The sequence below is a fragment of the Cornus florida genome, unplaced genomic scaffold (assembly GCF_030987335.1).
Source record: "Cornus florida cultivar Cherokee Brave unplaced genomic scaffold, ASM3098733v1 CherokeeBrave_3.0.0_Hap2_Chr07, whole genome shotgun sequence".
Lineage (NCBI taxonomy): Eukaryota > Viridiplantae > Streptophyta > Magnoliopsida > Cornales > Cornaceae > Cornus > Cornus florida.
The window spans coordinates 10,969,205-10,986,188 of NW_026775577.1; the positions used below are offsets into that span (position 1 = coordinate 10,969,205).

The 16,984-nt window shown below is 39.3% G+C and overlaps 1 protein-coding gene across 1 annotated transcript; it reads right to left on the minus strand.

Annotated features, from left to right (window-relative positions):
• LOC132316494 (ATP-dependent Clp protease proteolytic subunit 3, chloroplastic) lies at positions 1-9,130 on the minus strand. Its single transcript, XM_059814966.1, has 5 exons — positions 8,745-9,130; positions 4,497-4,611; positions 2,322-2,497; positions 623-718; positions 1-493 (listed from the first exon to the last, which is right to left on the minus strand). Exons 1-5 carry the CDS (start codon positions 9,069-9,071, stop codon positions 200-202), a joined length of 1,008 nt encoding a protein of 335 aa, XP_059670949.1. The 5' UTR covers positions 9,072-9,130; the 3' UTR covers positions 1-199.
• Positions 9,131-16,984: the final 7,854 nt, after the last annotated feature.

Here is a 16,984-nt window from a genome sequence, read left to right on the forward strand (position 1 = left end):
TGAATGAAACATGCTTCTCCAAAGAACAATTTGAAACATGAATTTTTGTCTATAGAGTAAAGTCAGTTTCGAGAACAAAAATTGCAAACTGCAACTTGTAAAACACTTTTTAAAGACCTATTTCAGTGACCACCTTCCATTCCAACTGTACTTGAGTGGTAAAGTTACAAGATATGGGAAGCATATCTGTTTCCATGCTTTATACTGGAGTGGGTGCTTCTTTTTCCTGTTCTGTGCCGCTCTCTCCATCACTTCCTCGACCATTACTTATTCCGTTTTGTAAAATCTTTTCCTCGGAGGGCAAGTTCTTCCTGGATTTCCTGCTACCTTCAACTTTCCAAAGATCCCACACTCGGGTCTTGGGTGGAGCGGCCGCTTCTGCAGTGGGCGCAACTAATCCTGGCTTGCCATCGTCAATAACTGCATCCACCAACCCATAATCAACTGCCTCCCAAGGATTCATGAAATTGTCACGGTCAGTGTCTACTTCAATCTGCAAACAATAATTATAATGATAATAATTATAAATAAAATCAAACAATAATGAAAATTCAACACAAGGAGCAAGAATAACTTATTTCAGGAGAAAAATTATTGAGAAGGCACATCGATGTGGACCAACCTGCTGCTCGGGCTTCCCTGTGATTCTTGATAGTATTTTGTTCAGCTTAACCTTGTGGTACACCATTTCTCTTATTCGAATACCCATCTCAGTAGCCTGGAACAACAACATGCCACAGTATAAAGTGAGGTTTTGAAAGTTCTAAATGAGAAATTAATTTTCATTTATGCAAAACAAATCATCCCCCAAGCAACATAGAAACCAAATCCTGCTAACATACCCCCAATCAGCGAGTCCTATAACATAGGACCCTGTAATTTTAGAGTAAGAAGATTGTAATACTTATCGGGAAGCCCACAGATGTCAATACAATTTAAGCAAAAAATTCTCTACTGATTTTTTGTCGCATGACACACTACTAAGAGACCGAGAAATCACAAACAAACATCTAAGAACTCTCAATCTGCATTGTGAGAGGAGTAGGAGAAACCACTTGAGTTCAATTCTAATAGCCTAAATCGGTACTGACCAGGGTTCGATTCCCTGGATGCGCATTTCCTCTCCATTTAGGAATTTTTACATATCAAAAAAAAAAAATTCTAATAGCCTAATTATCTCTGTATGAAGCAACTATCAGCATATGGTAGGGCATATATGAGATGATCTGGGCTTTGGTTTTGGTCAACTTGTCAACATATTCCCCGTTGACATTAATTGGAACTTTATTGTACTTTGAGAATAGCAGCAGTCATCAGATATGACATATATAGATTAGAAGCATTCATCTGCTTTATACACTACTTAAAATTTTACAAATGAAGAAAAAAGAATCAGCTAGACTTAATTTCATAAATAGGTCAAGTTTACCATTTATCATAAAGAGGACGATCATTAATCTACCTATCAAGTATGTTCCACTTCCTCTCCTCAGCACAACATCTATAATGGCTCGTATTGAAATAACCACATGATATAGTAAAATTCTCATTCATGCAAAACCTTTCACTATATACATTGTAGAGTATTGAAATAACATGGTTATTTCATGTCACTTGATATAACTATGTGATCTTAGACTAAGAAAACTAATTAAAAATTGAATCGTGCAATATTGACAATTGACAACTCAAGTACTCAAGCCATGATATTAGGTTCCATTTGATAGAGTCAGCATAGTGTGAAACCACTAAATCACCAGGGTATCAGGCAGGAGCCATCCTATCCCAAACCACCACAACCCCCACCCCCACCCCCACCAAACAATAAAATAAAATAAAAGTAAATAAATAAATAAAACCAATGTAAAAGTCAGATGTCTCCGAATACAAAAATGTCTCAAAGAAAATTAATGTAACCACGTGGTACCTGAAAGATCAACGAAAACCAGCTACTTAGTTAAATGGCTATCTTGTGATGCAATTTCTGCCCCTAAATAGAATATCCAAGTTTCTGAACTTAGCCCAACCAAAGAATATTTTATGCCTCTATTCTTACTCAAGGACCACGCATCAACTCGAGTACTCAAATAGTCAGCCCTCTTTAAGAACTTCTGTACTAGGACGTATGGAAACAATATGGAAGATTTGATTGATATTTGGAATAATTACACAATATTTTTAGCCATTTCATATAGATTAATGTTAAGCAGAAAAGGATTCACATTAAGAAAATAAAACAAAAGATCATGGAAAAGCACAGAACAGCTTTCTTAGTGTGAAGATCAGTATTCATGAAAACAAGCAGAAACCAAACCACTTACTTTGCCCCCAGAAGTTCCGAGTGGTTGATGGATCATTACTCTTGCATTAGGCATGCAATACCTCTTTCCTTTACTACCAGAAGCCAGGAGAAATGCACCCATTGATGCAGCAAGCCCGAAGCAAATAGTAGAAACATCTGCTTTGCACATCTTCATAGCATCATATATTCCCATTCCTACATGCAAAGAAGTAAATGAGCTTAAAAAAAGAAGACCAAGGTATTCTTCAATGTGTAGAGCCAAAGTCCATAGAAAATTCTGTGCATTTGAAAATTAGATAGAGACTTGTATAAAAATAAAGAGGAAAATGAATAAATTACACTCCACAAAAAAAAAATGGGAAAAAATAGACATCTACATAGGCAGCAAATATAAGTAGCAGCACTAATTGAGCAAAAATGTGCCAAAGTAGTTCATAAAACCTCATGCAAGAGACAGTCAAGAAAAACCAAAATGGTGATTTAATAAAAGAATGAACTTCCAAGCATATAAAATATCCAACTCCCTCCATGCCACAAAGTATCTTACTTCCCATTTTGGCGTGCCTCATAAAGTGTGTCCATTAGGACATTACCAAAATTCAAAGCATTATTCATCAAGTCTTTTTTATTTTCCGGCATTACCCATTATCACATCCTAGCTGGCCCAGTCATCAATATGGGAGAAAATATTTCCCAATCTGTACAGCAAAGTAGGAGGGCAGTATTGGAATAGAGATGTGTTAAGAACCATCTACACTAAAAGCTATCAGAGCTAAAGGTCTCAAGTTCAAAACTCACCATCACCCTCATAATTAAAATTGAAAACAAGTGTTGGACCAAAAAAAGGCCTCGCGTGAGGGGGCGTAATAGAGGATAAAAATATCAAAGTGACACCCTCTCTGTTAGCTTTATTTTTTTTTAGAGTAGATGGTTGTTAACAAGATGAGTACTGCATCATTTGACTAAGTCTCAAAAGATGAGTTTGCTCAGAGAAGACACTCGTTGTCAAAGGAGGGGATATTTTTTTGACGGCATGGTGTTGGTGTGGATTATCCAGGTGACTACTCTTATAGCCAACCAAAAATAGGAAAAGTGACTGAATTAACTTTTGGCAAATACATCATAAACTGATAAAAATTTATGCATGTGATCTACTACATTTCGAAAGTCAAATAGCTGTAACCTCTGTTACATGGACTCCTTTTTTCCTTTACATATCCATGTCGACGGACTCGACATGACACAACACCAGTGTAAGCACAGGACATGTGTCCATCACACAAACTCAAATCAGACAACCGAACCTCACACGTCATGATTGAAGAACAGGAAAAAAACTCGAATTTAATAGCTTAAACTAAATAGCAGCAATGAATTCTTTATATATGAGATGGATGGAAGCCCTTTTCTTTTAACACATGGTCCACATCCCATTTACAATTGAGTATATTCTTATAAAACAACAACATTAAACATTACATTAATAAAAATATATAATATATTGAAATACGCAGTATGTGTCTACGTATCCGTATCAAACATTTGAACAAATATCCTCGTATCATAAGATTTGTGATTCGAGGATGTCCAACACTTAGACACACACTTGCACACGATACACTAACCCGAGACTGGGTAGCATAGGTTGTAACCATGAAAATTAACAATAAGTTAACACAAGTGCACAAGTTTGTGTGGGGAGAGAGAGATTGAATGTGGGAGGAGGCGGCAGCTGATCTATGTCAAACCAAAGAAGAAAGATTTACAATGAGAAAGAGGACAGGGAGGGACAAAACAGTACGAGTACTACTCTATGTCAAACTATATAGTCGAAGGATAAAGAGGACGGGGGGGACGGAGGGTAACAATAAGAATACTACTCTTATGTCAAAATAAATGGTTGAATGATTGTTTTTATTGTTGCTTTCATCATTCCATTTGTTTGTTACATTTTTGCATCCTGAATGTTTAATTGACTGAAATTGGCTGAATGAATCAACTTACATATAGTCCTCTAAATTTTTTTTTTTGATAAGTACTTGTAGTCCTCTAATTTAGAATGGAATTGCCAGCTTATGTCAAATATTTATGTAAACTCATATACCATAGTTCTAAGAAATGTATCAGGATAAATGAATATATTGAGTAAAAGCTTGAACAGTATCAACTAAGCAGAATGAACATAAAACCATACCAGCAGTAACAGAACCACCAGGTGAATTTATAAATAATTTGATGTCTTTTTCCTGATCTTCCGCATCCAGAAATAAGAGCTGACTTATGATGAAATCTGCTGTCACATCATCAACCTGCCCATCTCGGATAGATTTCCGTAAATATTAAAACCACCTATACAAAACATATATAGCACAGTGTAGAAGATGCAGACAGAAATATTAGAAATATCTCCCTAATTTTTCTTGACCCTATATCTAAGTAATGACACCCAGCAAATTTTTCAAGACCCCATAAACACAAAGTGATGACGCCCAACATAAACAACTATCGTATCCAAAAGTTAAACAAGGAGACTAGAGAGGGAGATGGTATGTTTTTTTTGTGCAAGAAGAGTCGTAGCCTGTTTACACGAACATTATACAAGAATGAAAGAGTAGACTGCTTTTATACTACTCAATTCACGTAAAAGATCAGGAAAATAGTGAAAAATCTGGGAATGTCCCGAACATCTGAAAATGACAAGTATCTAACATCACTTCTTTTAATCTATAAAAAGGCAACTCCATATTTCCAGAAGTCCACCTATCGTGTTCCCACCTACAATCCACACAAAATGACAAGTATCTAACATCACTACTTTTAATCTATAAAAAGGCAACTCCATATTTCCAGAAGTCCACCTATCGTGTTCCCACCTACAATCCACACAAAAGGTGCTGCTTGCCAAGCCTTCGGACTCTACCACCAGTTAAAGCAACAACCAATCAGATCACTAATCAACTGTGGCATAAGCCATAGGAGACCAAACAGGGTAGAAGAACTACCACATAATGAAGGAGTAAGCAATTAATAGTCTCCTAAGCTCCTTAGCACATGCAGCACCAACTGGGAATAATCCTTTGCCAGTTGCCCAGGTTACACAACCAAAAGGTTCTCCATTAGAACTTACCTTAACCTTCTAGACAATTTTCCAAGGGAACCCGAGATCGTCAACCCCAGTAAGCATTCTATAGAATGAATAAACTCCAAATCTTCTGTGCCTGTGGAACATCCATCTCAATGAGTCTTACTATCGCTGCAAACAGAGGAGCTTTAGAGGGAGGGTCTAACAGAAGGTGTCAACAGAATACAGCTCCCAATCCTGAATAGGCCTGAAGACCCAAGACTCCCATGCCACACCAGCCCTGAAAACCAAACATAATCACCACCAAACACCATTTTATCAGAAGAAATCCTGAACGCACCTGGGGGTATGACCTTCAGGAGAGCATCCCACACCAGACCTTGTGCCAAAACCTCACTCTACAACCTTCCCCATAGCAAAACCGATATATTTACAGAATTTCCTCCAAACCTTTTTATTTCCTTCCACAGCCGAACCAAAAAGAATTAGTAATCTCAATTGAAGTCTCCCTCACTAATTCTGCCCCCAAAATTTCTCCACTACCTTCCTCCACACATTGTCAGATTCTGCCATGTATCTCCACAACCATTTGGCAAGAAGTTTGATTGAACTTCCTAAACAACCTTGCCCAAGACAACCAGAGTGTAAGGGACTAGGTAGTGAATACAGCATTCTAAGCCTCAAACTGCCACAAAAAAATCCCTCAAAATGTTTTCCAACATTTCAGCAATAAAAGTGGATACAGTAAGAGTGCACATGGAATATATTGGCAGGCTTAATAAGAGTACCTTTACTGAAAATTATTTTGCCACCCTTCGGCAAGTGTGATGTTTTCTACCTAGTCAATTCCTCTTGTAATGAAGATAGCACAAATAAACCTCCTCCAACTCAGAAGATGATGAGTGCCATCAATAACAAGAAGATGAGAGATTGAGATGGCCTTTGACTGACCCTACCAGCCTCAAACCCTCAAAGGAAGGCCCATTTCACAAAGGCTTCCACAAACATAATTAAGGGAAGAAAAGAAAGTGGATAAATCTGTCTCAACTCCCTCGATCTGGCAAATAAATTTTCTACGCTCCATTAACAAGAATAGGCAAACAGTGGAGATAACCCTCTAATCCAATTTCTTCATTTTTTTCCCGGAAGCCAATGCGATTCAAACATGATGGAAACCCCAAGTTAAATGATTATAATCTTTCTCAATGTCCAATTAGAAAAAGAGGCCAACACTCTATTTCAAAATCTAGAATTAAGACTCATTGTCTACAAGCATCATACTCAAAGAAAAAGAAAAAGAAAAAAAAAATTTGATAAGTACAAGCATCATACTCAAAATACCCCCAACAAAAGCATTATGAGCATGAGAAATTAATTTTCCTATCACCCTTTTCAAATGATACATTAATGCAGTTGCAAGAACCTTATATACATTCCCCACCAAGCTAATAGGTATGTAATCTCTAAAGTCCAAAATCCCACCTTTCTTCAGGATCAAGGCAATGGAATATTTATTCAAGCTACACTTGGAATCTCCAAACTCATGAAAGTGATGCACCAAAACCATAACATCATCATAGACAACGGTCGAAGAATGCTGGACACCATGGTCAAACCATCTGGCCTGGTGCATTATCAGTTATTCCTTTCACAATTCTTGACGGATGACACCACCTCCTCTTCCCCGCAGGGGGGTGGTGGTGTTGTCTCTCCAATGTCCCCTAATACTCATCCCCATTAGAAGCCAACTCAAGCTCCCCGACGAATGGCCTCTTCTCATCAATCTCCAAAAATAGGCTCTCATAGAACTCAATGGTCTTCTCCATTAGCTCCCTTTATTTAATTCTGTCCTCTCTATCAATCTACAATCTTCCCTATATGATTGGATATCCTTTGTGCATTACCCATGCAGTGAAAAAAGTTCGTGTATATATCCCTTTCTTTAACAATAAAGCTACAAAATTCTGTTTCCAACAAATATCTTCCGTAAACACAAGCCTGCTTAATTCCCCTTTCCCTAAGAAGCGTGGATACGAAAATGAGATATAGATACGACACAACAAGGATATCCCAAAGCTCTGAAATAATTAGGACAAGGACACAAAGGGGATTTGATGAGTAATGTGTAGTGATCATAAAAGTTAGTTACAAATGCACGGGTACAAGTTTTCATAATCTTAACAAGAAAATGTTGTATGAAATACTTGATTTGTCTCACAAAAACATACAAGAAGAGTTGTTGTAGGTGTACAAATGTACAGAGTTATGCATAAATCAGAAAAGCCGCTATAAAATATCTTCTTCAAAAGAATGTACATATTGACTGTCTCTCTCTCTCTCTCCAAACTTTCTCTGTACATGCTTACTCTTTCTCTCTTATACGCCTATAGATAGGTTTTAGAAAAAAATGCGTATAATAGGGTTAAGGCCAGAATTTGCATGGGTGGTGGTAATTATGGTTGACGACAAAAGGCAATATCAAGAATGCAGGAAGATGATGGACTTAGATTGAAGGGTATACTTTGAATTATCTCAATTCTTCTTCTTTTTTGCAATTCAAAATGAAAGCATCTCTCTCTCTAGCTCCCTCCTCCCTAGCCACTAACCCCCCTCTCAACACACTTTGTCACTAGATCCTCACACACTTCCTCTCTTATGTGCCCACAAATATGATTTAAATAAGAAGGAAAGAATAGGACTACGGCTAGGAGTCGGTGTAGTAATTAAGGCTGATAAAAGTGATAACAAAGTCTAATACACATCATTCTCTTGTCCCACATAAGAAAAATCCCCCAGCCTGTCACAGAGAAGCATGTTGGTGGTAATGAGCTAAAGAAATCCCCCAAAATCGATGTTAAATCCATATCATATCGAGAAGTAACCTCATTTCATATCTTTGAGCCACAAATTTGTACAAATTGACAGTAATCAGCAAAACTGATCTTAAATTTCAATCTTTATGGCGAGTGGGAGACAGAATTAAGCCTTGTCATATAGAAAAATAACCTCATTTTGTATCCTTGAGCTACAAACTTGTAAGAATTGACAGTAACCAGCAAAACCCATATAAAAATTCAAACTTTATGGCGAGTGAGAGACAGAATTAAGCCATGTCATATAGAAAAATAACCTCATTTCGTATCCTTGAGCTACAAATTTGTATGAATTGACAGTAATCAGTAAAACCCATATTAAAATTACATCGTTATAGTGAGTGAGAGAGAGAATTAAGCCATGTCATATAGAAAAATAACCTCATTTAGTATCTTTGAGCTTCAAAATTGTATGAATTGACAGTAATGAGCAAAACCCATATTGGAAATCAATTGTTTTAGCGAATTAGAGAGAGAAAGTGAATACCTGAGAACCCAAGAAGATAATCCGCTGGCGAAGAAGCATGTTGGTGGTATCGAGCTCTTCGAATCTAGGAAGCCAAGTTGCCTGAGAAGATACGTCCCAATTGCTCGAAAGAGTAGGTTGTTGTCTGGTAGAGAAGCTATTCTTCAATGCTTTAACAGACAAGGGTCTTCTTCTTCTACTGAGACTACAACCATCACTGCTCGTTGTTGGAATCAGCCGGTGGTGGTTGGTCTGAAAATGTTTGGAGATGACACCGCCATAGTTAGCGAAGGTCGGTGGTGTCGCAGGTGCTGACGCTGTTGTGAAAGCCAAACAACCCCTTTCCATCTCTCTCTAACTTCTCCCTCTTTCTCCTCTTCTGAAAGTACAGATTGGGTGTTTCTTCTCTAATCCCCAAGACCTGGATTCTCTCTATTAAACGCCTGAACGGTGTCGTATTGGTTTATAATATATATATATATATATATATATATATATATATATTAACATGGCTTCAATATTTCCTGAAGTTTAACTACTTAACTAATATGGAATTACTGTTGGGTTATTGGTAGAAGTTAATTTCTCCTAACCAATTTGTCAATGTTTGTGTTTTTCTCTCATTTTTTTAAAAAATAATTTAATTAAAATTCAACTTTACTTAAATTCAACTTTATGACCTAAATAAGATTTTTACTTGTATAGCAATGATAATGTATGATTGAATGTGAAGATTAACTATTAACAAAATAAATATGCATGTATAATTAATTATTATAGTTTGGTATATATCGATTTGATTTTTTTTCAATCATTAAATTGTAAGTCAAACTAATATTAATCGGTTCGCTATTTTTGCTATTTTTACAATCCGAACTAAATAGTTTATGTAAAAAAGTGATTTATATCAAATGGATGGTTTCTAACAAATTCATATGAACTCATTTATAACTTTTACTGTCTCATGCTTGAATAAATGGCTCAAGCTTAAAAATTGTGATGGTTGGTTATCTTAGTCTAATGGTGATGGTCTTCACAAAAACGTGACATCAAATTATAATATTTTTTCCTTATATTTTACCAAATGAAACTTTGAATAAAGTGATGAATCAAAAATAAAAGATGTCAAACTTTAACCCACTTTAGTCTATTTTGTCGATTTAGGATGTATCAAATTAGTTGTTTATTCGAACATTATTTAGTGACCAAGTTACTAAAACATTTAACTCTCCCTCTGACATATGCGTCCGCGTTCGAATCTCTCCTTAATTTGTCAAAAATTAAAAAAAATATTATTATATAAATGATATAAAATTATTCCATAAACAATGGAATAATAAAACGTATAGACAAACCAATTCATGGGTTTCGAACTTTCAAGTTGACGATACGGTCTTTACAATCCAACACGAATACACAAGTTCTAATAGACACGAAAGCCAAGAAGTCAGGTAAGCTACAGTTACGCAGCGATATGGATAAGGATAAGTTCTTCAGATCCGCATTGTACTAGAATAAGGAGATTAATTCACTTATCAAATACTATAATCTATTCTATAAAAAGGGTAACCAGCCAATTCAAAAGGTACGCAAACAATATCCCTAAGAGAGTCCATTGATCTTTCTAGTCTTGTACTAGCTTGACCGTCGGAAACTCTTGGGTCGGTGCTGTACCGGTGCCTTTTTGACGACGCTTTCTCTTCTATGCAGGTGACGACGTCGTTCTGGGTCGTGACAGAATCTTGCATCATCAACTGGCGCCGTCTGTGGGAACGCGAATATTAGTTTCCTGAAAAACAATGGTTCAGTTACGATCCGGAGTCCAACTCGGAGAAGGAAGCCAACACCCTTCGCGCCTTAACAGCGGAAGTCAATCACAGCATGGTGGTAGCAACCACCATCAATAGCGTCAACGCGCAAATCAATCACAGCATAGTGATGGCAACCACAGTCAACAGTGTCAAGGCGCAAATCAATCACAACATGGAGATGACGGTAGCCGTCAACCACATGACGATGAGAACCAGTCGCGTCACAACGATGGTCATCAATCGCATCATGATGATAATCAACCTCATCACAGGAATGACAGACCTCACGTTAGTTAGTCTCGCGCGAGAGAAGATCAGTCCGAGCATGCATCCCGTCAAAGGAACGCCTCCAGGCGGGTTCTAAACGATGGGAAGATTGTCGCGTTAGAACAACAGGTTCAGAACCTTACTCAAGGTATGAATCAGTTGGTCCAGCAAAACACAGCAATCATGCAACACTTGGCCATCCCCGCAGTACCCTCTGAAGGTAACAATGACAGCGACAGAGTAGACTATAGTCAAGCTGGAGGTCGACAGAGAGACCTGCGCACTTCCGCACCTCATTCCAGAGATATGTATGATGTCGGAGAACGCACTGAAACAACTTACGTCGATAGCAGATCCAGGATCTCAAATCGAAAGTGGAAGGAATGGCCTAAGCCCTAAAAGGAAAAGGTTCCGCCACAATTGATGACTTAGTTTAAAAGACGAATTTACCTTTTAGTCCTCATATCATGGCCCTCCCATTACCAACAAAATTCAAGATGCCTCATCTTGATAGTTTTGATGGAACGCGCGACCCTCTCGACCACTTAGAAACTTTCAAGTCCCTCATGAATTTGCAGGCCATTCCGGATGAGATCATGTGCAGGGCTTTCCCCACGACACTCAAAAGGTCAGCCCGAGTTTGGTTTAATAAATTGAAGCCAGGATCTATTAACGACTTTGAAGAACTCAGTAAGCAGTTCATAAGGCATTTTATTACAGGGATAAGACATCGAAAGCCAGTTACTTATCTGTTGAATGTTAAGCAAGACAAAGGGGAGTCGTTGCGTGATTATATTGGTCGGTTTAATACAGAGATGTTGCAGGTCGACGAGGTGGATGATAAAGTTGCTTTTACAGCCTTTATAGGAGGTCTACAATCCTCCAAGTTCCTATTTTCCTTGTCAAAAGACCGACCAAATAGCATGGCAGAATTATTGATAAAAGGCCCCAAAACATATGAATGCTGAAGATGCCATGAATTCAAGAAAGGGCAAAGGAGTCGACGACAAGAAAGGAGACAAGAAAAAAGCCAGCTGTTAGCTTCAAAGACGAGAGAGACACTAAGTTCAGAAAGCCTGCCAATGACAGGCCCCCTAAAGTACCCAGGGGGCAAGAAAGCTACACTAACTTCACTCCCTTAAACACCCCAATCAGCCAAATCCTCCTGCAGATCCAAGATGACCACTCCTTGAAATGGCCCCCCAAGTTGAAGTCAGATCCAACGAAAAGATCTAGGGACAAGTATTGTCAGTTCCACAGAGACCATGGGCATAATACTGATGATTACTTTGACTTGAAGAACCAGATAGAAAGTCTAATTCGTCGGGGCAATTGCACAGATATGCTACGGACCGTGAAAAAGGTGCCACTCAACCTACCCGTGAGAACAGAGAGAACAACCCTCCTGGCCGCCCGTTGGGAGAAATAAAAGTGATTATGGGAGGATTTGCATGTGGGGGAGAATCAAGCTCAGCACGAAAAACTCATGTCAGGAGAGTCCAGAGCTCGGCAGGAATCAATGAAGTTGAAATTCATGAACCCCCAGCGAAGTCTCCTAGAGTGGAGGGCCAGGACATTACCTTTTCGGAAAAAGAAGCTAAGGGAATCGAGCAGCCACATGACGATCCTTTGGTAGTGACAATGGTCGTGGCCAACTACGCAATCCACCGTATACTAATTGACAATGATAGTTCTACCGACTTGTTATTTATTGATGCATTTGACAAGATGTGTATTGGCAAGGAAAGGTTAAGGCCAACAAAGTCCCCCCTTGTTGGTTTTTCTGGAGAAAAGGTTTTCCCATTAAGTGTAGTCACACTTCCATTGACAGCCGGGACCAGTCCGAAATAAGTAACCGTAATGGCAGATTTTTTGGCGGTGGACTGTCCATCTACGTATAATATAATCCTAGGGAGAACAACTTTGCATGCAATGAGAGCTGTCACTTTAACATACCACCTATTAATGCGGTTCCCTACAAAGCAAGGCATTGGTGAGTTAAGAGGTGACCAAGCCATAGCAAGGGAGTGTTATGTTGCCGCTTTAAGAATAAAAAAGTTGCAGGAAGCATTGGCCATTGAGAAACCAAAAGGGTTAACTAAGAAGGAACTCAATCAAAGGGCGGAACCAGTAGATGACCTCGTAGAGATCGACTTGGATGAAGAAAGAGCTGGAAGAAAGGTGAGTATAGGGTCATTACTCAACCCACTCATCCGAGATTCACTCGTTCAACTTCTCAGAGATAACAAAGATGTATTTGCATGGGCACATGACGACATGCCTGGCATCAACCCCTCCATTGTGGATCCATCTTTCAGACCAGTCAGACAGAAAAGGCGAGTGTTTGTTCCAGAGAGGAACCTTGCTATATCAGAGGAGGTCGAGAAACTCCTGAAGGCCGACTTTATCCGAGAGGTGCAGTACCCCCATTGGCTGTCTAATGTGGTTCTGGTCAAAAAGGCATATGGCAAGTGAAGGCTTTGTGTTAATTTTACAGATCTAAATAAGGCTTGCCCAAAGGATAGTTTTCCTTTGCCAAGGATTGATATGTTGGTTGAAGGAACAGCAGGGCATGAGTGACTTAGCTTTATGGATGTTTACTCCGAATACAACCAGATCCCAATGTATTCTTCTGACAGTGAAAAAACTTCTTTTATTACTGACAGAGGTTTATATTGCGATAAGGTGATGCTATTCGGGTTAAAGAATGTTGGCGCCACCTATCAGAGGCTAGTCAACACAATGTTCAAGCAACAAATAGGGAGAAACATGGAAGTGTATGTGGATGACATGTTGGTAAAGAGCCTGAAGGCCGAAGACCACTTAGCTGATTTACAGGAATCTTTTGATGTGCTTAGGGCCCATAATATGCACCTGAATCCAATCAAGTGCGCCTTTGGAGTATCCTCGGAAAAATTTATGGGGTATATGGTAAGCCAAAGGGGAATCGAGGCAAACCCTGAAAAGATTCGAGCAATACTAGATATGAGATCACCTAGATCAACCAAAGAGGTTCAGAAGTTAGCAGGAAGGATCGCAACTTTGAACAGGTTAATCTCTCGAGCCACTGACAAATACCTTCCTTTCTTTAAGATACTAAAGAAAGCCTTCGAGTGGACCCCGGAGTGCGAACAAGCATTCATTGAGCTCAAAAATTATCTCAGCTCACCACCATTATTGTCCCGAGCAATTTCTGTAGAAAGTTTGTACCTTTACCTAGCAGTTTTCCCTGAAGCGGTAAGCTCAACATTGGTTAGGGAGGAAACCAGTATTCAAAAACCGATATATTATACTAGTCGAGTACTTCGGGGAGCAGAAGAAAAGTACCTGGCAATAGAAAAATTAGCATTTGCGCTAATTGTGGCAGCAAGGAAACTCAGACCATATTTCCAGGCACACACCATAATAATGCTAACAGACCAACCACTAAGGCAGGTCCTATACAAGCCAGAGACGTCAGGGCGCCTCACAAAGTGGTCAGTAAAACTTGGTGAGTTTGACATCCAGTACAAGCCAAGGGTAGCAATAAAAGGCCAAGCACTTGCTGATTTTGTGGTTAAGTTTTCTTCTTCTCTAGAAGGGAATGGGGTCACAGCCGCAGCTGAAATTAATCCTGAGAATCAGATGCATTCGGATGATGCTTGGTCACTTTACGTTGACGGGTCATCCAACGCCCGAGCCTGTGGGGCCGAGTTAGTGATTATATCGCCAGAGGGAGAGAATCTGAAATATGCACTTCGATTTGGTTTTAGAGCCACCAATAATGAAGCGGAATACGAGGCTTTGATAGCAAGATTAAAGTTAGCAGAGGTTCTCGGAGTGCAACAATTGAAGGTGTTTATTGATTCTCAATTGATTACAAGACAAGTTTGTGAGGAATACGAAGCCAAAGATGACAAGATGAAATTGTACTTGCATAAGGTGAGGGGCCTAATTGGTCGCTTCAAGAAGTTTACAATCACACAAATACCCAGAAATAAAAACGAGAATGTAGATGCATTAGCTCGGCTAGCCACCGCAGTAGAGCTTGAGAGTACTAAGGCTATACCACTTGAGTATTTGGAAGAGCCTAATATATCTAAAGAGCACAAAGAAGTAAACCAGTTAGCACCGGGGTTAAAGTGGGCAAATTCAATAGTCAGGTACCTCAAGAGTGGGGAGTTACCACAAAACCCGGTGGAAGCTCGGAAGGTAAGGGTTCGAGCACCTAGGTACACGCTTGTCAATAAAGTTCTCTACAAAAGGGGTTTTTGTCTGCCCTTTTTACGTTGTGTCTCGGCAGAGGAAGCTCGCTACATCATGAAAGAGATACACGAAGGTGCTTGCAGAAATCATACAGGGGGCAGATCCTTGGCTTACAAGGCAGTTCGTCAAGGCTATTATTGGCCCACCATGCAGAGAGATGCATTGTAATTTGTAAGGAAGTGTGATAAATGTCAACGGTTTGCTAATGTTCCTAGACAACCACCCGAGGAGCTAGTGCCGATGTCAAGTCCATGGCCCTTTGCTTAATGGGGAATGGACCTGATTGGTCCACTGGCTACAGGGAAAGGCCAAACCAAATATGCTGTTGTGGCAATCGACTATTTCACCAAGTGGGTAGAAGCTCAACCATTGGCCACTATCACGGCAAACAATGTCAAAGAATTCACTTGGAAGTCTATAGTGTGCAGGTTTGGAGTTCCCCATGTCATTGTGTCAAACAACTGTAAGCAGTTCGATTGTGCTGTCTTCAAAGATTTTTGTTCCCAGTTAGGAATAAGAAATCATTACTCATCGCCCGGACATCCGCAAGCCAATGGGCAAGCAGAAGTGGCCATCAGGACAATACTCAGTTTGATTAAGAAGCGACTTGAGAAAGCAAAAGAGGGTGGCCAGAGGAGCTGCCTGGTGTATTATGGGCTTACAGAACTACAACAAAAACCTCGACAGGTGAAACTCCTTTTCTTTTAGCCTTTGGGAGCGAAGTAGTAATTCCAGTGGAAACTAGTGTAACAAGTTTCAGAACCAAACACTATGATCCACTCCAGAATAAAAGAGAACTAGCTGTCAACTTGGATTTAATTGAATAGAGGAGAGAACAAGCTCAAATCAAAGTTGCAGCCTATCAACAAATGATGTCTCGATATTATAACTCTCGTGTAAGGAAAAGGAGGTTCCAACCCGGTGACCTTGTGTTACGTAGAGTGACTCAGGCAACTAAGGAGCCTAACGAGGGCAAACTTACCACCAATTGGGAAGGCCTTATAGGGTTATTCGTACAAAAAGACAAGGCACTTATTGGCTAGAGACTTAAGGGGGAAGGCAACTTGACCACCCTTGGAATGCAGAACACCTAAGGAAGTACTATCAGTAAAGTTATAATTCAATATTAGTGTTAGCTTTTATTTTTCCTGATGTTTAATGTTAGTTTCGGGTCGATTCGCGACTTAGTCTTTCATTTTCAATAAGCCTTGAGGCAATGATAGTTTTTAATAAAATTCCTCTCAGTTGCGTTAACTCTTGGTCAGTTATCTTTACATTTGCAATGTCCCCGTACTATAAGGGATAGTCAATAAGCGTCCTGTACTAAAAGGACCAGAGCTGAATTAATCCCGTAATCAATGTTCCCGTACTATAAGGGATGGTAAATAAGTGTCATGTACTAAGAGGACCCGGGCTAAATTAATCCCGTAATCAATATCTCCGTACTATAAGGGATGATAAGTAAGTGTTCTGTACTAAAAGTACCCGGGCTGAATTAATCCCGTAATCAATGTCCCCGTACTATAAGGGATGGTAAATAAGTGTCCTGTATTAAAAGGACCCGGGCTGAATGAATTCCTCAATCAATATCTCCGTACTATAAGGGAGACTAACAGTGCTTCGTACTATAAAGGGCCCAGCTATATAAAACCCATAGTCGTTGTCACAAAGTGATACAAGATCATAATAGAGTTCTTCATACAATAACACTACTCATATAATGGGAGTTCGGTTCACGACTAAAAGACAATATTCAACGTTACAATAGTAAAGGGAATTGGAATTGCATAAAGATAAACCGAGGAACAGGAAGCTATTCCTCATCGTCTTCCTTTTCCTCCTCAGCATCCATGGCATCATCTGAATCAGCCGGAAAAGGTTCAAAACTTCCAAAATCTACATTTGGATAAGCAAAAAGAACGTCAGCTCGAAAAGACT

Bases quoted from the DNA above. Each gene is read 5' to 3' on its own strand.
- LOC132316494 (XM_059814966.1), bottom strand. From the start codon at position 9,071: ATGGAAAGGGGTTGTTTGGCTTTCACAACAGCGTCAGCACCTGCGACA. The intron at 4,612-8,744 runs GTATTCACTTTC...CGAGATGGGCAG, and splicing joins TTATCTTCTTGGGTTCTCAG to GTTGATGATGTGACAGCAGA. The intron at 2,498-4,496 runs GTATGGTTTTAT...CTTTGCATGTAG, and splicing joins TGGTGGTTCTGTTACTGCTG to GAATGGGAATATATGATGCT.